This window comes from Vigna unguiculata, chromosome 7 (assembly GCF_037176805.1).
Source record: "Vigna unguiculata cultivar grain cowpea cultivar isolate G323 ecotype 2 chromosome 7, ASM3717680v1, whole genome shotgun sequence".
NCBI lineage: Eukaryota > Viridiplantae > Streptophyta > Magnoliopsida > Fabales > Fabaceae > Vigna > Vigna unguiculata.
Window position 1 is genome coordinate 47,682,639 of NC_140798.1, and position 24,143 is coordinate 47,706,781.

General features: G+C 33.0%; 3 protein-coding genes across 6 annotated transcripts; all 3 read right to left on the reverse strand.

Moving 5' to 3' along the window:
• Positions 1-3,832: 3,832 nt before the first annotated feature.
• LOC114192148 (uncharacterized) lies at positions 3,833-6,242 on the reverse strand. Its single transcript, XM_028081769.2, has 4 exons — positions 5,373-6,242; positions 5,063-5,286; positions 4,729-4,986; positions 3,833-4,634 (listed from the first exon to the last, which is right to left on the reverse strand). Exons 1-4 carry the CDS (start codon positions 5,805-5,807, stop codon positions 4,004-4,006), a joined length of 1,548 nt encoding a protein of 515 aa, XP_027937570.2. The 5' UTR covers positions 5,808-6,242; the 3' UTR covers positions 3,833-4,003.
• A 213-nt stretch (positions 6,243-6,455) lies between these two features.
• Positions 6,456-9,868, reverse strand: NFU4 (NFU domain protein 4). Its single transcript, XM_028081773.2, has 6 exons — positions 9,627-9,868; positions 9,395-9,556; positions 9,120-9,295; positions 8,374-8,477; positions 7,832-7,943; positions 6,456-7,018 (listed from the first exon to the last, which is right to left on the reverse strand). The coding sequence occupies exons 1-6, from the start codon at positions 9,811-9,813 to the stop codon at positions 6,947-6,949; spliced, it is 813 nt and encodes a 270-aa protein (XP_027937574.1). The 5' UTR covers positions 9,814-9,868; the 3' UTR covers positions 6,456-6,946.
• Positions 9,869-11,991: 2,123 nt separating this feature from the next.
• LOC114190935 (uncharacterized) lies at positions 11,992-17,860 on the reverse strand. 4 transcript variants are annotated; one of them, XM_028080017.2, is made up of 4 exons: positions 17,619-17,860; positions 16,698-16,955; positions 13,812-16,600; positions 11,992-13,712 (listed from the first exon to the last, which is right to left on the reverse strand). In XM_028080017.2, exons 2-4 carry the CDS (start codon positions 16,719-16,721, stop codon positions 12,356-12,358), a joined length of 4,170 nt encoding a protein of 1,389 aa, XP_027935818.2. In that variant the 5' UTR covers positions 16,722-16,955; positions 17,619-17,860; the 3' UTR covers positions 11,992-12,355. The 4 variants fall into 4 exon arrangements, with proteins under 4 accessions (XP_027935818.2, XP_027935817.2, XP_027935816.2 ...); XM_028080016.2 differs by having other exon boundaries at positions 17,389-17,860; XM_028080015.2 differs by having other exon boundaries at positions 17,317-17,860.
• Positions 17,861-24,143: the final 6,283 nt, after the last annotated feature.

The window sequence follows — 24,143 nt, forward strand, 5'->3', positions numbered from 1 at the left end:
AACAAAAAAGGAAATCTCAAAAAGGAAAAGAGGTAAAATTTATGAGAATATAAATCTGGCAGAGCCGGTTAGATATTCTCTCATAAACTTTAATCTCAAAAAGGAAAAGAGGTAAAATTTATGAGAATATAAATCTGGCAGAGCCGGTTAGATATTCTCTCATAAACTTTAATCTCAGCATGCAGAAAATATGAACAGAAAGATAAACAGAAAGATAAAGTTATGTGCAGAAAATGTTTTTAAGCCTTTAAATGATTATCGCATCTTTTAATAAATATTACTCAGGGCATCCGTAGATGCCTAAAGAAAAATTACTCCATAAACACTTACTTAGATTCCAGTGGGAGGGGGGAGAGATATGAAATTCCTCGTTTATTTATGATTGGAAGTATACAAGAGTGGAAAGAGGGGAGGTACAAGTAGAGAGAAGGCAGAGGTGGAGAGGAGTGAGGATTTTAGAGAGAGAGAGGGGTTCAGAGTTCCTGCCCAACATAAGGGACTTAAAGACTCTTTTATAGAGAAAAATTCGAAACCTGTAACTTGTTGCACCGGTTTTCAAATGACCGGTTACCTATAGTCTGGGTCACCTGGTGACGTGTCTGTATTTGGATGTTATGTGTTTTTACCCTTCAGTCTATTACCCAGTTATGAGTAAAATTACTGTGTCACAGGTAAGAACACTTTACTGTCCTCTTTTGGAGACTACCGTAGAGATCATGTCTTCGGGATCTTCCTCAAGTATCTGGTCTGAGTCTTCATTATCAGAAGGGAAAGAAGATCCATGAGTTCCTTTACCGTGGCTTCCTGTTCCTTCATAAATTTCTCTGTATATTTTTTCTTTTTCGAATCTTTTAACCAGTATAGGACTGGCTTCTATAGGGAAAGGATGAAATTTGTTTCCCATAAATTTCTTCCAGTATATCTTGGTATTTATGGTTTCTTTTAAAAGGATATATTCAGTATTATCCTTTCTAGAGAAATTCCAATTTGACCCTTCAACGTAAGCTTTCCAGAGTTGGTACTGGTATAGCTTTTCTTTGTTGAGTGATAATCCTTTCAAGGGCCCATGTTCTAGATGGACATGTGCCTCTGGGTTTGATTCTGTGAACAATTTTATGACATGTGTTGCCACACTATCAGGGGTTGTGGCGCTTTTTGGAGAAGAGGTGATCTGTAAGCAGATATTAGTCATATATTCTGCCTGTATTTCGTTTACTACCGAGTTTATCTCTTGGGTTAGAGAGCTGAATTTTTCGGTAGGTGTGATAAGAAGTGTTTGGAGGCATCCTGCTTCTAATAGTAGTGATGGACATATGACTATGTCTCTATATAATTGGTTTTTGAAGGTTTTTAAATCAATTAAAGCCTTTCTAAAAATAAATTTTATTTGGCATGTACATTTTGTGGTAACTGTTTTGCAATAGTCTGAAGACTCTTGGCATGGTGTTTTTGTGTCGAAATATGTCTGAGGTTTTACAAATAATCCGTTGTAATTTTGTGTTTCAGAATGAACTTCAAACAAGAATTCTTGTATGACTTCAAATTTTGCAAGGAAAATGTTTGGGTTCATTTGTGGTGAGAGGCTACAAGAGGCAGCATAGGTATGTGTTTGGGTTTTTGGTTCAAATGTCAGCCCTGTTTTTATTTTTTCTTCATCAATGGTTTCTAGTCTTAACGCCATTTGGGCTTCTTCTAAAGAATTAAAGCCTTTGTAAGTAGACCAAAATTGGTCTTGTTTTGCCTCAGAGAGGTCTTTGAAGGAAGTATAAACTCCTTTGTTTGGCCCTGTAATTAGGGCATAATGTGTAAATCCTTTCCCAGAGGGAGAGGCTGGTGAAGTTAACAAAACTCCTTTGTTATCTGCATTGCAGAAATTGTATAGTGCACTAATGATGCTTTGTTTCACCTTAGTGACTTGGTGTTCATTTTGAACTGTGTATTTTGGAATATTCCATATGTTGTCAATTAAAACATTTAATTTGACATTTGTATTTTCTCTACTAGGATAATGGTAGGTATTTGTGAGTATTGGCAATTCTTGTTTGCCATACTTTGTGTATTGTTCCACCACGAAGGGGGACTTTACTAATTTAGGACCTGATGGCCCTTTCTTTGTGTTTTGTATAAATTCCATTTTGGAATATGTGTACCTGCAATATAGAAGTAAACAGGTTAAGCAATAAAATGTGTAAGCCTCTGTAGATGTTGTTCCAAAACCAAGATGTTGCCCTTGTACGAGGCAAGTGTAAAAGCATATTGGAAAGGATTATGTGGGAATAATTCATTTCTTCTTCTCCTTAATTTGGTTAACTTTCTCTTAAACCTTTTTATTAGTTTAGATATTTCGATGGCAGGATTAGGACTAAAATTAGGACTAATTCCTTGTGGCCATAATGTTTGTATTCTGACCCTGACCCGGAATCCAGGAGGGATTTCAGGATCTTCGATGTGTAACATATTCATGTATATGATTGTGTAAAAGACTCTTTGAGTCTTATTTTTGTATGATGTACCTGGAAAGGATATCAGCAAACATATTGTCAGATCCCTTAATATGTTCAAAATTTATAATTTTTCCGGAATTTATATAGTCTCTAAAAAGTAACCATCGCCTGTGAGGTTTTTTGTCATTATTTATTTGGTTTTTCCCATAAGAAACGATTGCTTCACAATCAGTTCTAATGGTTATTTCTGGTTTATTTATCAAAAATAATTTAAATGCTTCTAAGGCATGTATAATTGCATTGACTTCATAATTAGGTCCTAATTGGGTAACGCCGTTTAAATTGATAACGTTTCACTGTACAGTTGGCTTTTCCTTGCTACGTGTCGAAATACTAATCCTACGTGTCAGTGTTTGCTTTATAATGAGATGGTTAATTAGGGGGTTAATGACATTAAGTTTTTAATTAAATGCAAGAAATGAAAATTAAAAAAGAAAGTGTTAGGGTTTATAAAAAGTCGAAGAAGCCATCTCGTCGTGTGTGACCTTGCTCATGGTTGAAGCTTTGTTGCAGCTATGTCTCGGACCCAATCATCTTCTTCATACTGTAATAACTGCGTGCAGCGTAGTGTTCCCGCTTCTCGCACTCAAGCTTTAAGACCTATTTGTGATTGTGGGCAAGCTGCAGTTGTGCGGACAGCAAGAACTCCGATAAATGTGGGTAGAAAATTCTGGGGTTGTGCTAACTACAAGGTAAGATTGATTTAATTGAATCAATTGCTATTGTTCTGGGTATGTCTGATTTAATGAATCTTTTATGTATTTTCTGTTCATCAACAGCGGCAGAGTGAAGGTGGTGGTGTTTCCTGCAATTTTTTTCAATGGTGGTACGAAGACGTTGATGAAGAAAAAGAAGTTCTTATTGTGAACCAAAACATGAAGATAGAAGATCTCGAGAATGTAGTTAGGGATCTGAAAAAATGCTTTAATGTATTAGCCGTAGTTGTTAGTATCGTTGGGTTGATAAACGTTGTGATGTTGGCGTTGATGCTGAAAGATTGACAAAAAAAGGGTTGTAATTGTGAAGGTTCTGATGTACGAAGTTTCAAAAATTATGAATGAATTAAGTTATTTATGTTCAATCAGGTCCTCAATTGTGTTAGTTTTGTTCAAATAGGTCCCTACTTTTGTAATTGATGTTCAAATAGGTCCCTACTTTTGTAATTGATGTTCAAATAGGTCCCAAATTTTTAAAAAATTGTTTAAGTAGATTGTGTACTGGATAAACTTTTCCTGTTTAATAATGTTCTTAATACAATTAATTGCATTGTAAGTCGTACAAGAATGTCAGTACTAATAAAATTATAATTCATAAATAACCAAAATCCTCATAATTGAGATTAAACAAGTTGTTGTCCACCATAATCCTGAATTTACCAACTTACAAAATGAAAATGTTTGTGATCCAAATTATCCAAAAATGGCTAATGAATTTTACAAAATAACAGCCATCAAAATTAAAACTTAAAGAGCAGATTACATATACATTAAAGAAGTGAATCAGAGTGGCAGGGTTGGTTGTGGAGGAGCAGAAGTTGGGTCCTGTGATGGCTGGTTTGGTTGTGTAGTAGCATAAATTGTCTCCTGAGATGGCTGGGTTGGTTGTTGAGTAGCAGAAATTGGCTCTTGAGATGGCTGGGTTGGTTGTGGAGGAGCATCACTTGGCTGTGAGGACTGTCCTTGTGTAGGCAGTTGTGGGCAATTTGTTTTATTGTGCCCCAGTTCACGACAAACTCTGCATCTTTTTCTATGGCCACCTTTTCGTAATTGGGTATCATCTTTCCTCAACTCCCATTGTTCCAGCCTTCTCTTTTTCTTGGGTCGCCCAGGCATAATCCTTTTATGTGGAGGCATGACATCTGGAAAATCAGTGGTGGGCCACATGTTTTGTCCATTGATAGGGTAGATAATGGAGTTGTACATCTCTTCAAAAGTTGATTTCCTGAAACATAGGGGGATATAATCTGTTGCATTCAAGTTCAAGAACCTGATGGCAGCAAGTGCATGGCAGCACGGGATGCCAGTTATCATCCACTTCCTACAGCTGCAATCTTGGGTGTCTAGGTTGACAACATACTTGTCACCTAGCACTGATAGGTGTGCAACTTCAAATACTTTCCCCCCAGCACAACTACATTACAATTGATATAGACATATCAGATTCTACAGCAGAAATCATCAACAAAGATGAGGTTATACATGATCAACCAATTTATAAATCATACCTTGGGATCCAGTATCTACTTTTTTTGGATTCTTCTTGTAGTCTGCTGTTTATTTTAGTACAGATTTGCCCTTCCATTTTTTCCAGCTTTTGTCTTTTAGATTGCCACATCTTCATCATGTATATTCGTATGTCTTCCAACATTGAGATAACAGGCTTGCATCTAGCATCAACAAGCACACTGTTAAATGCCTCTGCCATGTTATTTACTACTGTGTCAGTCACAGCATTCCTAGTGAATCTTAATCTGGACCAAAACCTGTGTAGAAACAAACATTATGATAAGTCAGTGTTGATATTAAATACTATAAAATAAATGAGATTTCAACACATACCTAGGTGGTATAGCAATGAGGTACTTGAAAGCATCTTCATTCTCCTTTTTAATATCTCTCATTACCCTTTCCCAAGCCACAGGGTGTGTCACAGTTGCTGCCTTCCACATTAGGTTTTTCAACTTCTGGCCACCAAACCGTTTTCTGAAATTAGAGTACAAATGCCTCATACAAAATCGTTGCTCTGCACCAGGTAATAACTCCTGAATTGCAGGCAACAGACCCTGTTTCACAGTAGTTATATGCATTAAAATTAATACAGTTCATGGCTATAATGTGAATAAAATTATTTCCATGAACAGATACAAACCTTCTGTTGATCTGACATAAATGTACATGCCCCACAGACTTCAGGTCCTCCTAGATCATCCACTAGGATTTCCAAAAACCATTTCCATGTCTCTTTGTTCTCTACCTCCACAATTGCGTATGCTAGAGGAAGCATTTGGTCGTTAGCATCCCTGGCCATTGCAGTTAGCAACTCGCCCCCATATTTCCCTTTGAGGAAGCAACCATCCAACCCAATAAAGGGGCGAGAAAGCACAAAAGCATCTTTGCATGCTTTGAAACATGTGTAAAACCTACCAAAAATAGACTCACCCTGCATTTCATCCACTTTAACTTTAACTGTGCTCCCTGGATTGCATCTCAGAATTTCATAAGCATAATCATGTATTCTTCGAAACTGTTCTTTGAATGACCCTTCCACTTGGTCTGAAGCTAAGGATTTTGCCCTACGAGCCATGGCCACTGAAATACTTGTATTCCACTTCCTCAACCCTAAGATTTTAATGTAAACCTACCTTATGTAAAAAAAAAAATGAGGACGTAGCAGTATTATTGCTCACTCTTTAGTATTATTTGGTTTTCTATCTTTGAGGCCCATCACATAATAGATGTGTTTTCAATTTCACGCACTTCCCAAACATCTATGCTATATTTACGAGTGTTTAATAAATTAACATTTTTTTAGAGATTATTTTTCCATAAAAAATTCACTGCACTTTATTATAATATAAAACAATGTCTGGATTATGTTGTTGCTCATGTAACTTTAATCCAACTTTGTGTTACAAAAAAAAAATATATAGTGTACACAATCACTTTCACAATATCATAACATGCATTAATATGTTAATTTAAAAATAGAAAAATATTAAAAGTTTGAGTTCTCAAATGAGTGTTTTTCTTTCATTACAGTCAAAATGTTATCCCTTTAATATAATACATGATTTTAGAATTAATTCAACGATGATGAAACAATCTAAATTGTTCATCGTAATACTGTAATCAGCACCACTAACTGCAACTTCAAAACACAATACATTTTCTTTTGAGCCGCACCACTAACAGCTCATACTGCAATCCGCAAACTAAACTCATATTTGCACCATTGACACAATACAAAACATATGTTAATTCAGTAAAATAACCTCCAATACCTAAATAGGTCATGTATATGAGAAGTAAAATGTGGGATAACATATTCGAACACTACAAGGATGAAATAGGGGTGTGTCTGAAGACATGCAACGGACAAACAGTGCCTTGTACTATTCCAACAACCTCAACATGAACAAATGACCAAGAATCATAGCTAAGGGGCCGAAAAATATTGGTACAGGACCTGGTCTCTGTGTAATGACATTGTGCATTGTGTTATTAATTTACCTTCATCCTATGTCAGCAAGATCCAAGTATCTTGGAATGATGATTTCATGCCTACTACAATGTATCCAACTCACGGTTTATTAAATATGTAATTTTAGTACACTGACTTTTGTTTCTATCCCGTGCTGCCGTTGCATTGGCTCCGTCGAGTGTGAAATCCATGCATGACGAGACTAAATGCAGGTAGCTTTTTTGAGCAAAAACAACAAAAGTTCAACTACTCATTTGTCCACTTAATGTTGCTTCATCATCCTGGGCATCCATTTCTTGTTCCACACCCTTGACCTGTAAGTGCGGGAAGCAGCATTAAATAATGCTTTAAGCAAATACAGTATAAATGAATAATTCGTATAAAATTGCAATCATTTTATTAACTCTCCTTGACTAAATTCAATGATAAATACTATAATGCATGTATAACAAATTTAATATGAGAAAATAGAATGAATAATGTGTAAAAAATTGCACTGCCGTTTGATCAACCGCCATGCATAATAGCAGGATTAAAAGTCATATCAATGATGATTCATTTACTGACTATTAGTGTAAATTATTTTACAGTGATTGTGGATAGAGATTGAATTCAAAAAGATACTACTACTAAAAGTTATTGCTGAAAATTAGGATTAGTTATTCTTTATAACAGGTAAGTAAGTATAATCCATATTCCACATCTTAATGCAATAGAGGGAAAAAACAACTGACAATTTTGACTCAACGTACAAGGCACCTAGATGGTAGTATCCAAGGAAGGAAGGTAGGTGTATGCAATCTTGGTCACCTTATTCGGTGATGTATTTAAGTAGTTGGTTATCCAGTTTTAAAAATTAGCTTTTAATAGGTATGTTCCACAAGTTATGTGTTTATCACATGCTCTCCATCAAATTAGAAATTATACAATACAATTATCAAATTTTACAAAATAATTTAATTAGTCCCCTGACTCTACCACTGTAATATGAACTGAGTTAACTTGACAAATTGCATGGAGCATGCAAAACAATTCAATGCTAAAGGAAGATAAAGTTCGCCATCAGATATGATAAAAATAATAAATACATTGTGCTCATCACAAAAAGATATTGGCAAATTTGTTACCTCAGGAACATAATGCATCAGCATATTTTCAATGCCTGATTTCAGAGTCACTGATGAACTTGGGCAACCACTGCATGCCCCTTGCATTTTAAGTTTTACTATTCCAGTATCTCTGAAGAAATTCACAACATAAAATAATAGTCAGTAAAAATATCAGTCAGATAATTGACCAAATATTAACACTCAGTACAGTATAGTCAGTAACGGCTCTGAGGACAATTCAGGAAAGTAGGTTAGTTTAGTTAGAATAATTGACATGTTATATGTATAAAAAAAGAGGGAAGCAACGGAATGAATGTTTTAGATTGGGGGTTAGGACTGGGAGGGAAAGCCATCACAATGGCTCAAGAATTTCCTAGGACTTGAGGAATATGTTTCTGCACTATCAATTTCCTTAGGATCCCAAAGAATTATGCAATAAAGTTAATCTTTTACTATCTGTTTTCTCATTCTCTATTCAAGTTGTACAAAAGTTAGTCTATAATATATCCATGCTCTTCCTCCTCAAGATTTTTAAAATAAAGAAGTTAAAAGAAACTTACGGGTCAAAACCTCTATATACGATGTCCCCACCATCATCTTGCACTGCTGGCCGAATTCGAGTCTCTAACAGCTCCTTGATCATCGCGACTGTTTCAGAATCATCCTGTATTGAAACACGTATACATGCCAGTTAGTTCTGCCCTAACCAAACTTCCCATATACTACATGATCAAGACGGAGACAAATCTCACACTCCAGGACACTCGGACCATTGTATATAATCTTAAAAATACTGTTCTCATGTTTACTAAAATAACATGATTATCTAAGATATTTGTGAAAGATCTCATCTTTACTATCAATATGACAAAAAGTAGTGTATATAAGTTAAAGACAACTCTCACACGAAGAACTAACTTTTAATGTTGTTCCAAACCAGAACCTTAAATTCTAAGATGATATACGAGACTTTTGCAATGATTGCTGTTGGACATATCAGTCCAGGGTCCGATCACCCGTCCACACACGTCCAATCCTACAAACTTCTGACTCGAGATGTCCAATCCTTAGTGAGAGGTGAAATACTTGCTTCAAGAACCAGTTTCCAAGTTCAGTTAGGTCAAGACTCGAAATAAAGCCCAGATTAGGAATTGAATAAGACCTCGATGCAGTTTTTTTTTTCTCTAGGGATTTTGTTATTGTTCTCCCACGAGGATTGAATACCCGAGAAACTCTAATCCTGAACGGTGACAGGTACAACTAAATCCAACTCACAGCGTCTCACGAATTATTGAGAAATGCTTACTTGGTGGATAGCGGTGTCCATGGCGGCGGCGGCTTGAGAATCTAAAAAGAGAGGCTGACCGGAAGAGTAGAAATCCATAATAGCGGCAAAGACCTCGGGTTTCAGAAATTCCCAGGCAGCGTCTTCCGATTTCGTAACGGTAACGAAATCGGATCCAAAGAAAACGCGAGTAACGCCTGCAAGGCAAAGAGGGAGGAAGCCGATAGAATCCCTAAATAGAATCCCTAACGAAACAGGAAAAAGGGAAAGCGAAGGAAGAAAGGAAAGAAAGAGACCGTCGATTGCGAAGAGCGATTTGGCGAGGGGGGAATTCATGGCGGAGCGAGGGTTGGGGAAGTCGGCGCTTCCAACCTGCATGACAGGCTTGTCGGGATAAAACATGAGAGAGGAGGGATTGGGCGTGGCCTGCGTTTGGATGAACATGGTCCTACGTTGCCCTGTGAGGTGAGAAATGAAAAGCCGTTGCATTGGAAAGATTGAGGAAAATGGAAGAAGAAAGGGACTAACCGGTGGAGAATCGAAAGGGTGGTGGATGGCGGGAAGAGGAGAAATCATTGCGGCGGAAGGGCGCGGTTGCGCAGAGGCGGCGTGCGATAGAGAGCGCAGTGTTGTTATTGCTAAAGTGCGCGGGTGGTTGGAATGGAAGACGCGCTCGTCTTGCCAATCGCCAGAGACTGGTAGCACTACCTCTCATGGTTCCAATGGTTGAACAACACTTTCTCAGACCCTAACCTTTGCCATTCATCTACTGCTCAAATATTATTACTGGTATTTTCCTTCTATTTGTTTTTTCTGTCGTAATGTTCGTAATTTTTATAAAAATTTGAATTTAAATCAATAATATTTATTTTTATAACATTTAATTAATTTTTAAAATAATAATTAAATATAAATTAAAAAATATGATATTTACGTAAAAAAAATTAAAATAATTATTAAATACAGATAAAATTAAAATTTTAGAATAACTATTAAAAATAAATTATTTATAAAATAATTAACTTTTAAAATAATAATTAAGAAAAAAACTCAAAAAACGAAAGAAAAAAATCTTTATATATATATATATATATATATATATATATATATATATATATTTATTTATTTATTTATTTATAAATACCATAATTTTTATCTGATATAATTATGATTTTTATGTGTAAACATTCTTTTACTTTATTACAATTGTTTATGTGTATTTTTCTTACTGTATTATTTTTATTTTTTTTAATTATTAGCTTTTTATTACTATAAATTATCTTTTATCTTTCTTATTTTGTATACATCGTATCATTATTATAATTCATTTATATTTACTATAGATATTTGATATAAGCTTGTGTAATTTTTTACTTTATTAAAATAAATAATTTTAAAAAAATCATTTTGACATGAATTCATTATGTAGAAATCATGTTAAAGACTTTTTAACATGTATTATTTTTAAATTAGATTTGTGTTAAGTTTACTGTTTTTTAATGGAATAACATAACTTTAGTTCTCGAATTTGATAGAAGACATGCGAAGATGATACTTTAGTTTGAAATGTTGTGAATTGAAATTTGTCTCTTTCACATAATTTCTGCCTTAAAAAATACTATATAAACTAAAGTCATGCTCCTTTCGCTAAACTTACCTATAATTCTCTTTTTCCAATTTTAGCAAACTTAAAGAAAAAAATACAAAAGTTTGATAAAAAAAATAAACCACCAAAAATAAAATTTGAAACATTATCACTAATAGTTATTTGCACATTACAAATATTAAAAAAATTGTTATTAAGTTTTTCTTCCCTGTTACTAAATATAATCCTTGTAGAAAAGTAAAAGATCAAACCAGAAGAATATTATATGCAATTTTCAACAAACACCCAATTCACATTGTAGAAAAGTAAAAGATCAAACCCGAAGAATATTATATGCAATTTTCAACAAACACCCATTCACAGTTTATACGTAATCCATATATTTTATAAATTAGAAATATTATCTTTTCTATGATGCTATTCACCGTTTATACAAATCCATATATTTTATAAATTAAGAATATTAATCTTTTCTGACTACGCTTGTTTGAATCTAATAATAAAAATAAAAATAAATAAATTGTGCCTTGACTTGTGATTTTTCCTTTTTCTTTTCTACCTTAAACTTGCACCTAGAGTTTTGTTGTTCTTACATGTAAAAGTAAAAATAAAAAATAAAAAATAAAAGCAATCATTCTTACAATTGGCTAATATTTTAAAATATGAGAATGACAAAATAAAAAAGGTATGTTAATAAATGAAGAAAAATGAAAATACATCTAATTTATTCTTAATTATTCTAAGCTGTTACTTAGAAATTGAATAAGAATTTATATTAAATTTAATTCTTTCTTATCGCCCTTACATAGTATTTCTCTCAGAGGCCTAATGGTTTAAGCAAATTCTATAAATTTAGAGAATTTAAATTATGATTTTTTGGATTTGTCATAAAACAATAATTGATTTAGTTCCCTTAAGGATTGAAGAGCAGCAGCAGGTAGAAGACAAGGCATAGTAGTAGCTGTCAATTTCAGAGGTAGTACTGCAGAATGGTTATAGAATTATTATGATCACTAAAATAATTTACTTACTCGGTTCGCAAAAATTGATAAATACGAATAAACTCATCCTAATTGTTGGTGTGAATCAATGACATTTTGTGGTGGGTTACTTCTCCCATTGACCACAAAATAGAGGTCGCTGTCAATAATTGACAGATTTAACTTCATTTAATGTTATTTTTCTGCATTTAATATAGCTTTCTTTTGTTTTAATTTAATTTTAGTACTACTTCCATTAGGCATGCGTTATTTGATAATTCCATGGTTGCTGGTAGGAACAGGAAAGTGAAAAGAACCAATAACATCATTCCAGTAAGTAAATTATTAAAAACGAAAATGTCTGTCGCTTGGCTCGCATGCACATTATCCTTCCTCCATCATTGGGAGCCACACTTCATTTCATTCCTTCACCAACCCTTCATTTCATAATTACTTCTTCTTCCCCTACAATCTTTGCCAACATTTGATGATGCGCACGCATGCTTTTAGAATCTAAACTAGGTAGTAAGGAAAAGGAGCATTAGTATTATTATAATCTAACTCTAATTCTGTAGGTGAAAAACCAGCAAATGTAAATTCCATAATACTCCTCCAACATTCCGCAGGAGGCCTTATGTACTATCGATGAGAAGAAGACTAGGAGGGGGATATCAAAATCTTTTCCTCTTCACCCGTGAAATATCATCAAAACTGTCATCACTCCAAACCTGTCCACCACCACCACCACCACCACCGTGTCTGAAGTTCTCTTCCTGCTCATCCATATTTCTTGTTCTTCTGGGTGGCGGCACATTTCCTGGTCGCCCCTTCATTCGCCTGTCAAAGTCTCTTTCCCGTATGTTGTTGCCTCCCCTTTCATGAAAATCTGAATCATCTGAACAGAATCTATAGTGCCTAGGTCCCTCTTCAGCATTAAGGTGAAAATTCTCACCAACGTTGTTATTGTATGGAGGCCTGAAAGAACGCACAGGTCCTCGTCTCTCACCAAACCTTCTCCTGTCCTCACCGTTTCCTTCACCACTAAGCTCAAGTAACCTACCAGAATGCATGGGACCCCCAAAGTAGTCATCATCGTTATCCGTACGGTCCCGGGGATCTACAACATCAAACCTCCGGTTCCTGATTAGAATTCGACCAGACCTTGGATGGCCATGGTCCCTGGCAGAATCAATGTCCCTCATATCATTAGAAGGTCTTGACATAAACGAGGGTGAGCCATGCCTCCTCACCACTCTCTCTGCAGGGAAAACAGGGCGATCAGGGGACCTCATTCTGTCAACCCTGTAAAACGGTGATCTTCTATGGTTTAGTTCCGGATGTCCACCAAAACCCTCAGGGGATCTTCTTCTAGGAGACCTCCTTCTTGGAGATGACCATGGACCGGGTGAGCGACTCCTAGATCTTATGGGTGACTTGGAACGCATTCGAGGAAGGCCTCTTCTCGGCATGGAAGAAAAATTCCTATTTCCCCTTGTAAACCGACCATCCATCCCCTCAAATGTCTGGGGCCGTGTGAACATTGCATCCATGTTATCCTCAGGCAAACCTCTCAAAAATTTATCATTGTGCCTCACCCCAACCAAGTCTGGACCATCACCAATACATCTATTTGGACTAATGTTTCTTGGATTTCTATGACCAATTTGGATGCCATCTCTACCTCCTGGTGAACGCCTCCTTGGTGCTATATAAGACCCATCATTCAACGGTTTTCTGCCTAATCGACCATTCCCAACATATGCGCCATCGGGTGCAACATTGTTGTACTCCATATCAGTATTGGCAAAAGCAGACGCATATTTAGGCCTCGGCCCACGGAACTGATTCGGACCATTATAAAACTCGCCAGAAAATTCACGGTCAGATTCCCATTCACTACGAACTGAGTCTAGACGACTATTGAGTCTTCCTCGACCACGCCCAAAATTCAACCTAGAGTTTCTAGGGGAGATATCTTGATGTCTTTCTCTTGAAAATTTCGGAGGGCCATCAATGTATACATCATCTCTGAAAACCAAAACAAGAAGAATACGACTTGAGGATACGCAAACAAACTACTCAGTGGATAAACGAGAAATAAGTTATTCATACTACTAAAAAGTATACCTTCCTCTGTGTAATTTATCCCCATCAAGTGTGTCAGGCAATACATCTCTTCCGGCTCGAGATGCCAGTTGTGATCTGCCTGGAATGGACCTAGTTTTACCAGGGGATGAAGAACTAGTAGCTCGAGACAGATCTATAATTCTACCTGGATTACCACCATTATTAACATCTTTGGATGCATCATTGGCATTCGCGGACACTTCCATATTTGGCAATTCTAGATCAGTTTGTTTAACAGTGTCAGTTGTTTTAACAACCTCATCAGCACATTGGACATCAACCCCATTGCTTCCATCAGTAGCTTGATTGGAAAGTGATTCTGTCACCAGAGCTTCAGAGACGTTTTTACCTTCCAAAAGATCTAATGGTTTCTTTTGCAAAACATTAACTGGTTTGTTGCCATGAGCAGCAATGTTGGACTTCTCGTCTTCCAATGATTCTTGCAAACACACATTTTTGTCGACGACCTTACCAGACCTCTCGTGCATTTCAATGTCCATAGCTTCTTCACTATTTATTTCACTTTGAATTGCAGTCTTGTTGTCATTTTCCACTACCTGATATTGAGCGGCACATTCACCACTCACCATTCCTTTCTCCATCTGCTTATTTACAAAGTTACTACAGTCAGGGTGCTCTACTTCTCTTACCTCACATATGTTGTCCTCTGCTATGGAAGGATCCAGTGGTTCCCGAACCTCACCATCTTCATAATCATCATCTTCAACATACCGCTCAGTATCCACAGGAATAGTTACTGCATGATTCTCATCTGACTCGTAATCGGAACCATAAGAATCATCCTCCAACATGTCACCTGACAGGGTTATCTTTTCTTCATCACTTACACAGCCTTCACCAGAGCCCCGGGCAGCAGACAGCGGCTCATTCATGAGTTTCAATCTGCATGCATCACGATCGGCAGCATTTTTTTCCTCAGTACTAACAGAAGAAATTTTCAGACCAGAAATTTTCAACTCTGAACCATTATCAACCACAGGCAAAGTAACTGCTTCTATGGTATCCTGCTCGGCATTTAAACAAGCTCCATGACAAACTTTCGCAACATTGTCTCCATCCGTAGGACTAATATTTTCAATCTGGCTTACTGTGTTTTCACTGGCTGATAACTCAGCTGTACACCCAGGTTTCATTTGAGGACCAGCTGCGTCGGTAGATATTGGTGTCGTATCGGGCACAATAGACATCGCCAGTGAAGGAGAAGAGTCATCCAATCCTTGTTGTACTTCTTTATCTAACCGATCTGTTTTACTCACAGCAGCATTGGATTTTTCCTGATTACCTGTATGGACTAGTTCCTGTTTAACTGAGACAGCATCAGCTTTCATTAAATTGCTAACGTTGGACAACTTTGAACATTTTGCGATAGGCTGAAATAGTTCTTGTTTAACAGTCACACTGTCCAATGAACCCGCCGTAGAGGTATTAGCTTCCTTCAATTCCTTTTTCAAGTTCTCATCAAACGGTTCTGGCTTTACCAACCTAAAACTAGAAGTATTTGCATCACCTGCTGCCGAAGCCACACTAGATAAGCTTACATTGGGAATAGAACTACCAGAATTCAGTTTAACAGATAATTTAGAGGGCTCTTCAGCATATTTCTGAAGAAAAGGAGTAAGAGATAGATTACTGGAGTCACCAAATTTAAATTGTTGTCCACACATCGCAGATGGAAAAGTGAAATCTTTTTTCTGACTCTCTTCACACACTGGCTTCACAGATAGAACATTTGTTGGTCGTGTCATCCCAGTAGAGCACATTAACTGCTTTTCAACAACAGAATTTTCAGTAATTTTCAGCCCATCAACACATGTTTTACCCAAGCCAGCTTCAGTCCCAGATTCTTCCCATGCATCCATTGTCGTATTAAGATCCCAGTTTGCCCTGTTAGAATGAACAGGAGTCGTGTTCCCATCAGTTTTAGCATCAGTATTTAAACTGTGAGAACTGCAGTCTTCCTTGCTTAAAGATAACTCCAATGAGACAGATTCCGTTTTCTCTATTTTTAGGCGACTCTTGTCATTCTCCACATTTTCAACAGCTGGAAAGTGGTGTTCCTCTAAGCTTAAAGATAAACTAGAACTTCCTGAAACTAAAGGACTCTCTTTTCTACAAATATCTTTGACATTTTGCTTACTCACTTCAGTTCCAATGCTAAGAGCAAGACCTTCCTTTGCAGCCAATAAGAGTTCAGGATTGCCCTTGATAATTTGGGATTCCAACTTTTTATTGCTTTCACTGGGTATCACAGTCTCTTTGCTATACATGACATCCAAAGTACATGATTGAGTACCAAGGTTTGGTTCCTCGATTTTCGGTATAAGGAAGCAAGAGTTGCTTTGGCCCGTGGTCGCATTGGAAACATCAGTACTTGCTTTCCTATCTTCAAGCGCAGGGATTCCATTAGCATCAGATAAACTAGAAGAGCTGGTAGAAAGAGTTGAACCCGGTGAGGTGCTTGAATGTTCCTTCCGCAAGGCATCACTTTCTTCTGAACGTGAAGCCTCTTCCAAAGAGGACGAAGAAGGCTGAATAAATGGAAACCTTCTTTTCTTGATTGGTGCACCTGCAATACTGGCATTTGATAAAGTTGATCCTTGAGAAGTGCTTGAATTTTCTTTACGTTGTAACTCAGTTTCTTCAGAGAGAGAACATGGTTCCTCAGACACAGGTGAGGAAGAAGGCTGAAACGAAGGAAATCTTCTTTTCTTGATAGGCACACCTGCAATTAAACCACTAAATTGCCCAGCATAGGACTTTACCCCGGTCTGTCAATAGAAGATCAAGTAATCAATATCCAAAAAAGAACAAATTGGCATGGTTCTCTAATCGTAGTTAGCTGTAAATCAGAAAGGAAATAAACACCTCTTCATGTCCTGAAACAGGCATGACTCCCAAGTAGTCTTCTAAAAATCTCACAAGTCAAAAACCCTTCTTTCAAACTTTAGTTAATACGATTGAATAGCAAAATCCTCAACAAATTATTGAAGTAGGGTACAAAAAATCTGGCACTGAATTAACCATCGTAGGCATATCTATCCTCTAAAAAGCTTCTTCTTTCAGAGTAAAGCAATCCTAGCCTTACTCTCACTTCAATGGTAAAGACAAAGAAGTAGCGTCAACCTGCAAAACACACCACAAAGACAGAAGATCGTAAACTCCCTTGGACAGATTACTGGTTGTGATCAAAGCCAAAAACAATTTAACAAAACACCCGTGTGCAAATTTAATTAAGCCTCTGGTCAACCAAATCCCCTCATAAAGCTACCTTAGATCCAAAATTAACTGCCCCATACAATCATAACAAACAAACTCCACGCCAGTCTCTATAAACACTTCATAATCACCTCAAAACGCAGACAACAAGCAGAAAACACAACCCAAGCAAATTACCATGAACAGATCCACCACAAAACGACCCACAACGCCAAAATTCACCAAAACAAGATTCAATCATAAGACGAAAAAAGATCCACTCGATTACATCATCGTCGTTCATCAAATCAAGCAGAAACCCAGGAAGAACCCCTTTCAACTGCAAAGTTAGAATAACGACCTTGAACCGAGAGAACCCATGAAACCGAGGAAAAAGGTCTCAGAATCCAGTGGCGTGGAATCAGATCTAGACCTAGACCTAGAAACAAAAGTAATAAAGTGTAGGGCACGGCATCATCGCGAAAAATAAATAACCAGAATCGCAGGGCACAGAAAACTCAAGGAGGAGCAAAGGAAAAACGCCAGATCTTGACGAAGAAAGCTAAGAAGTTGATAAAGACGAAGAGATACCTGAACCTGATTGGTTGTGGAAAAAATAAAAGAGGGTAAAGAAAACAAAGGGTTTGGTTTGGTGTGGGTTGAGGTCAAGCTCTGCAACTTCCACGACACAACAACCAAAGTGGAAAACCAAGAAGGAACGAGCGAGAAAGAGATAAAAAGGAATCTCTTTCTCTCTCTATCTCTAATCTCTTTCTTTCTTCTGTGTGTATCTATCTACAGAGAAAAAATTAGGGTTTGCGTTTTTATGCTGATTTTATTGACTTTGTGAAAAGGGGAACTTATCTTCGTTTCTATATATTCTATTCCACCGACGTGACGCATCAACTAACGTATCGCCATGTGTTCTTACCCTCCACGTGGCTTCTTCTCCTCTGTTGATATTCTACCCTTTGCTCTCCTCCGTCCGATTTAAAGTGGTGACTTTTATTGTGGTTCTTTCCCACTGGCAACTGGACCTTCCTGTCTCCTTCCTCCAATCTTTAACCTAATTTCATTATCACTTATTTATTTCAATCATTCAATGGACCAAGAATAAAGTATCCTGCAAGTTGCCCAAAAACGTCATTTTATAATAATTCAAATAAAAAATATTATCAATTTGCATCCAAGTTTTAAATTAATTACAACTAAACTTAACTGTTTATCTTTACGCAATTAAACTCTATCTTAAATATGTTTTCTAAAATGTTTATATCAAGAAACACTTAATTTATCCAGTAATTTATATATAGATTTTGAATACGTATACTATGTTTACGGTATACGTATTTTTTAAATATTTATAAATTATTTAAATTTAAAATAGTAATTAAAAGAATAAAAAACAGTATATATATAATTATAAATAAAATATATTTTAGTTATCAAAATAAAAATATAGAAATATATAAATAATATTATAAATAATTATTAAAATTATAAAAAATAATTATAAAATAATAAAACTAAAAAATAACTTTTTTCTTATAAATAATTATTTAAATTAAAATATATTAATTAAGAAAATAATATAAATATATATATATATATATGAAAAAATATATTTTATATAATTATAAATCATAGGTCGTGACTAATCTTTAGTGCATAAAAAGAGACGTGTTTCCGCTTCTTTCAATAAAAATTATTAAACAATAAAAAAATTAAATAATTATAAAAAGATAATTTATATAATTTTTATTATAAAAAATTATTTAAATTTAAAAATAATTACTAAAACATAAAATAGAAAAATAATTATATTTAAATTAACATGGTAAAAATAGAAATATAATTATTTTACTTTAAAATAATAATAATTGAAAAAAAATGTACACCAAATAATTAAATACTATATATATAGATAGATAGATAATTTATTCCGCTCATAAAAAATGTTTCTAAAACTATCACTATAGTTTATTTTGTTTAAATATTTGTAATTGTTAATTATTCTTAATTATTATTATTGTTGAACCTAAATATGGTATATTACATTTTTTTATCTTATATATATATATATATATATATATATAAACTTTTATTATAAATTGTGATTTATGATACTTTTACAAATTTATGAGTATTTTTTTTATCATGTTGCTTCATATAATATATTGTTGTACTAGAACAATTAAAATAATTTTATTTTATACCTTCACTCATTCTATATAAAATTTTTACAACTCTCTAAAATCAAATCTTTGAAGCCTGGAAATCTAACAAAAGATAAATATGATAAATTACGAGTTACATTATTACTTACAAATATAGGTTTAAATATGTTTGAATTTTTGATAAATTTAAAAAAATTTGGATAACTTTTTATTCAATTGTTATAATTTATTAATTTCTTAAAATTTTAAAACTTTTCATATATCTTATTTATATATCAGGAGTTTTGCTATATAATATATTATATAAATTATTATAATAATGATGAGGATATTCTTTTATCTCTCAAGAATTTGAGATTTTGTTATTATATTTATCTAAAATTATTTTATATTTAATAAAATTTATAAATTTATAAAATATAAAATTAAAAAATATATAATATTACAAAATAAAAAATTTATAAATTATAAATTTATAAAATTGTATAATTTTATAATTTTAAAAAAAATTAATTTAATTATTTTATAAATTTATAATTTATTGATTTAATAATTTTATAGTTTTTAATTTTATAATTTTACTATTTATAATTATATCATTTTATAATTTTATACATATTTCAACGAAAATGTCCGTATATTAAATTTATTTCACAAAATAGTGTGTATATACTATTGAAAATAATTCTCTGTGAATTGTTGTAGTAATATTATTCTAATATCTCTTATTTTAATAAAGAATTTCACACTACTAAAGTATATATATAAATAAAATCTCAATACTACTCAATTTTTTAATTTGGAAATAACTAGGATGTAGATATCCTATTTCTTTCTATATTGTTATTTTTGTTTATCAGTTAATTTAAAAAACTTATATTTGTTCTTGTTTTGTCTCTAATTTGGTAACTTGTTTTTAATATATATTTAGAAATATTTATACTGTTTATATAATCATTTTACATTTACTTATTACTATTATTAATATTTGTACAATTATAATTTTTATTTTAATATTCAATATTAAAAAATATAGATATTTTTTACATTAAATATTTAATAATATCATATTTTTATTGTAATTTTTATTTTTTAAAGAAATTAATTAATAATAGTGTGTTCATATGTAAATATGAGTATACTCGTTTTTTATTGGACAAAGATAAAGAAAAATATTCATTATATTAAATATGAAGATGAGAATGCATTTTATTTAAAAAATGAGATGAGATTATTCAACATACATTAATCTCACCTTCATGTGCGAGATCCCTTTTTTATTTTTAAACTCTGTCTTAAAGAGGGGTTGAGCCTAGCCATTTAAAGGTCCAAGTTCAACCCACTTTTACAGAAAATAGTCCTCTTTATGTCTATTGTGCTGAAACAGAAAGCTCTGCTAGGTCTTGAACAAGTTCCTTGATTTCCATAGCTGAAACATCTTTCTACCACGTAAGTTGATTCATTTCCTTGTTTCCTTTTGTTTTCAGCTCCTAAGTTCTAGTCCTACGTTAATCTCTATCCAATCTGAGTTATTTTTCGTGCTCGTGTGTTTGTTTTTAGCTCATTAAGCTGTTCTTGGTCCTAGTTCTCTTCCACCAAGAGTCCTTTAAGAACGTTTAGCTTCATTCGAGGTAAGGGAAGCTAAAGTTATTATTTTTTTAAGTTATTATGCTTTCTATATAGGCATCAGATTTATGTAACAAAAAGCACCGTGTAATTTAACTGTTACTGGACAAGGTGCATCATTTCTGTACTTTTATTTGTATAGTATCTGACAGTATTTAATATTTATTCTTTTTAAGGGTATGTCGTTTTCTATACATAGTTTCTTTGGTTAAAATTTTAGATGTTGATTGTTGCCCGCATTGGATCATTGACATTAGATACTTTTATTTATTTGTTGAGATTTTATTCATGAAAATAGTTTGCCTTTGGTCTTAATCTTTGAAGACTTGGGTTTATGTTGAAGTATGAACTGAGTAAAATTGTTTTTTTTTAAATATTTGTGGATTTATATCTTGTTTAAATTATTCTTTTATTGAAAATTTCCCATGTGCAGGATTTGTAGAAAATAATTTAAGGTGTTGATGCTTACATTAAAAATGGCATGTCCCTTGACAATTTTCATATTGCATCGAGTACATTTTATGTTTTGTAAAAATTAAAAATCTAGATAAAAGTATAAACGTGAGGAGTATTCCCTTCTGGGTAAATTATATTTTGGTTAAATAATTTATAAATTATTATATATGTAACTATTTTCACCAGAGTAAACTAGTTTAATGAGAACAAAATACACTGTTGTAAAAGACATTATTTTGTTGTAAGTGTTATCATGAATCCATACATGTATTGATTTTCAGACCTATTACTTTTTCCTTCATCTTATAATTAGTAATGTCTTTCCTCTTCTAGTAAAGGTAAAAAAAAATATAATAAATAATAAATATTCTTTTAGTTTTCTGATGAAATTTTAATCATTTTGTTACATTTTAGAATACCAATATCTTTGATCCTTGTATAAGAATAAATGACAGTAATTTTTATTCTCATTATTATAAAAGAAAAATGTTTATTTTTAAATGTATTAATTACCAATTACCAATTTAACATAATTTGTTCAAAGTCTTTCACATGCAAGTCTAACAATGGGTTTTAATTTTATATGTTACTGTCAAATATTATTAAAACTATTTATATATTTGTAAGTTCAAAACAAATGTCAGATTTTCAATGATAATACATATTTTTTTTTAGTCATTCTTATGAAACTTGGGTAGGAGACGTTGTGTTGACTGTTGTTTGTTTCATGATGATTTTCTTTAATTTTCCCTTACTCAATATAGATGATCATGCCTGTTTGTATGCTTTAATGAGATTGATAATGAAAATGTTGGTATGGAAAGCATGACTTGTTTTGTGGTTGGTGGTGGAATGACATGAAAATTGAATTATTGAGATGGCATGTGGAAATTTGTTGGTAAAAGAGTTTCAAGGGAAACTCTTGGTAATGGTAGTTAATGTATACCTTGATATAGGAGATGTCTAGATAAAGAAAGGTATCATGAACTCTAAATAATCGTTCACGCTCACATCGAGCATAATGATTTATGTGGTGAGAGTGGCAGGAGGTCCTAGTTTAGACTAAACTCTGCAAAGTTTAGAAACCAGCACAGGTGCATACTTTATTTAGAATTCTATATCAAGAGTATGATCTGGATATTGAGTCATAGAGTCTTGCAATTGTTTGCTTTCACATGATTTGGGTCCCTACTGCTTTGTTTGATTATAACCTGTTTTATCATTTGGTTGCTTGATAACATGTTAAAATATTTTACTCTAGCTTACCCTTTCATTTTTGTCTGTTCCTTGCTTTGCTTTCTCTTTTGCAATGATCACCAATTTATTGGTGTGAGCAGATGTGGAAACCCTTGGTAGAACTCAGGATGGTGAAGATGCTGCTGTGTAGAGTGGTCCCTATGGTCTGGGTTATGTCTCACTGTTGACCCACTTTCTGAAGAACTCTTGTTTATTTAGATTCCTTGCAATCTTTTGTAAAACAATAGTACCCTTGTGTCCTTTTTATGGCAATTGTGGTGTGCCTAAGCTTTTATTCCAAGTATACTATGGATAATTATAATAGTCAGTACATGTATGCTTCATGATATGTGCTCTTTTACATTATAATTATGTGATGCTTAATTTTTAGTAGATTACTCTATTTAAAATGGGATGTCACATTATGCATATTTGTATGACGATCCTAAATTATAAGTTGATAATTGTGTATTTTGTAGCTTTGGTGACACGTGGTTGAAGATATATTTAAAACAAAATCCATGATATTTTAATAATAAATAATATTGATGATATTTAAAAAATTAAATATTTTTTAATTATATAATGAATATAACATTAAATATAAAATATGTTTGAAAAAACTTTTTTCATAAATGTATTATATGAAAAAATAACAAATATTTGTTTATAAATGAAAAATAATTTGTTTATATATTAAACTTATGTATAAGTTAAATTGTGTGAGTTATTTGAAATAAATTTTTATTTTTATGATTAAAGTGTGTTTGTTTGATAAAAAAGTTAAGTCGTTTGAATATTTTTTATTTTGATCGTTATTTTAAAAAACTATTTTTTTAATAATTATTTTATTTAACAACTATTTTTAAATTTATTATATGTACATATTTAAAAGTAAATATTATTGATTTTAATTTAAATTTTTATAAAAATTATACAAGTGTGATAGCGTCTATATTTTTCTGTATTTTCGTAGTTAAAATAAATTGTATTTTCGTTAGTTAAAATATAGATAATGAAAAATAAAGATAGTTAAAATATATTTTTTTTTATAAAATTAGTAAGAAACGTGATAGGTTTGATAAATTAAATAAAAATGGGTAAAAATAAAATATTATTATTTGACTCTTAATTATTATTTTTATATTATTTTTATACTATTATTATGATGTTTATAATTATATGATTGCTGTATTTTATTATATTGTAATGATTGTTTTATTATATTATAGTATTTTATTAATTGCATTTATTTTATATTCACTGTTATCATGAAAATGGTCACAGTATTACCTAAATCTTTGCAATCCTAAAAAATAAAAATTACCTTCAAATATTTATTTTAAAACTTTCTTATTCATTATTTTTCGTGTTTTCTCTTCTCTCTTCGATTCAATGCGTGCATTGTTTTGATAAATTTGTGCCTTGGAGCAAACACGATATAAGTATAACTTAGGAATAAATTCACCTTAAGATGCTTATTCAAACGTGTAAAGCACATAACTTGTTTCTTACTGGTGGTTTGGGTTTTTATCTTTCAAATATTGCTTGAAACTGTATAATGACAACTTTATAAGTACAAATTCAATAGGATTTTTTTATAATCATTATTTAAGGGTTT

Bases quoted from the DNA above. Each gene is read 5' to 3' on its own strand.
- LOC114192148 (XM_028081769.2), bottom strand. From the start codon at position 5,807: ATGGCTCGTAGGGCAAAATCCTTAGCTTCAGACCAAGTGGAAGGGTCA. The intron at 4,987-5,062 runs GTATGTGTTGAA...GTTTCTACACAG, and splicing joins CTCATTGCTATACCACCTAG to GTTTTGGTCCAGATTAAGAT. The intron at 4,635-4,728 runs GTATGATTTATA...ATTGTAATGTAG, and splicing joins AGTAGATACTGGATCCCAAG to TTGTGCTGGGGGGAAAGTAT.
- NFU4 (XM_028081773.2), bottom strand. From the start codon at position 9,813: ATGAGAGGTAGTGCTACCAGTCTCTGGCGATTGGCAAGACGAGCGCGT. The intron at 9,557-9,626 runs GTTAGTCCCTTT...CTCACCTCACAG, and splicing joins ACCCTTTCGATTCTCCACCG to GGCAACGTAGGACCATGTTC. The intron at 8,478-9,119 runs GTAAGCATTTCT...GTTTCAATACAG, and splicing joins TGGACACCGCTATCCACCAA to GATGATTCTGAAACAGTCGC.
- LOC114190935 (XM_028080017.2), bottom strand. From the start codon at position 16,721: ATGCCTGTTTCAGGACATGAAGAG. The intron at 16,601-16,697 runs GTGTTTATTTCC...TTCTATTGACAG, and splicing joins CTGTTTCAGGACATGAAGAG to ACCGGGGTAAAGTCCTATGC. The intron at 13,713-13,811 runs GTATACTTTTTA...TTTGGTTTTCAG, and splicing joins GATAAATTACACAGAGGAAG to AGATGATGTATACATTGATG.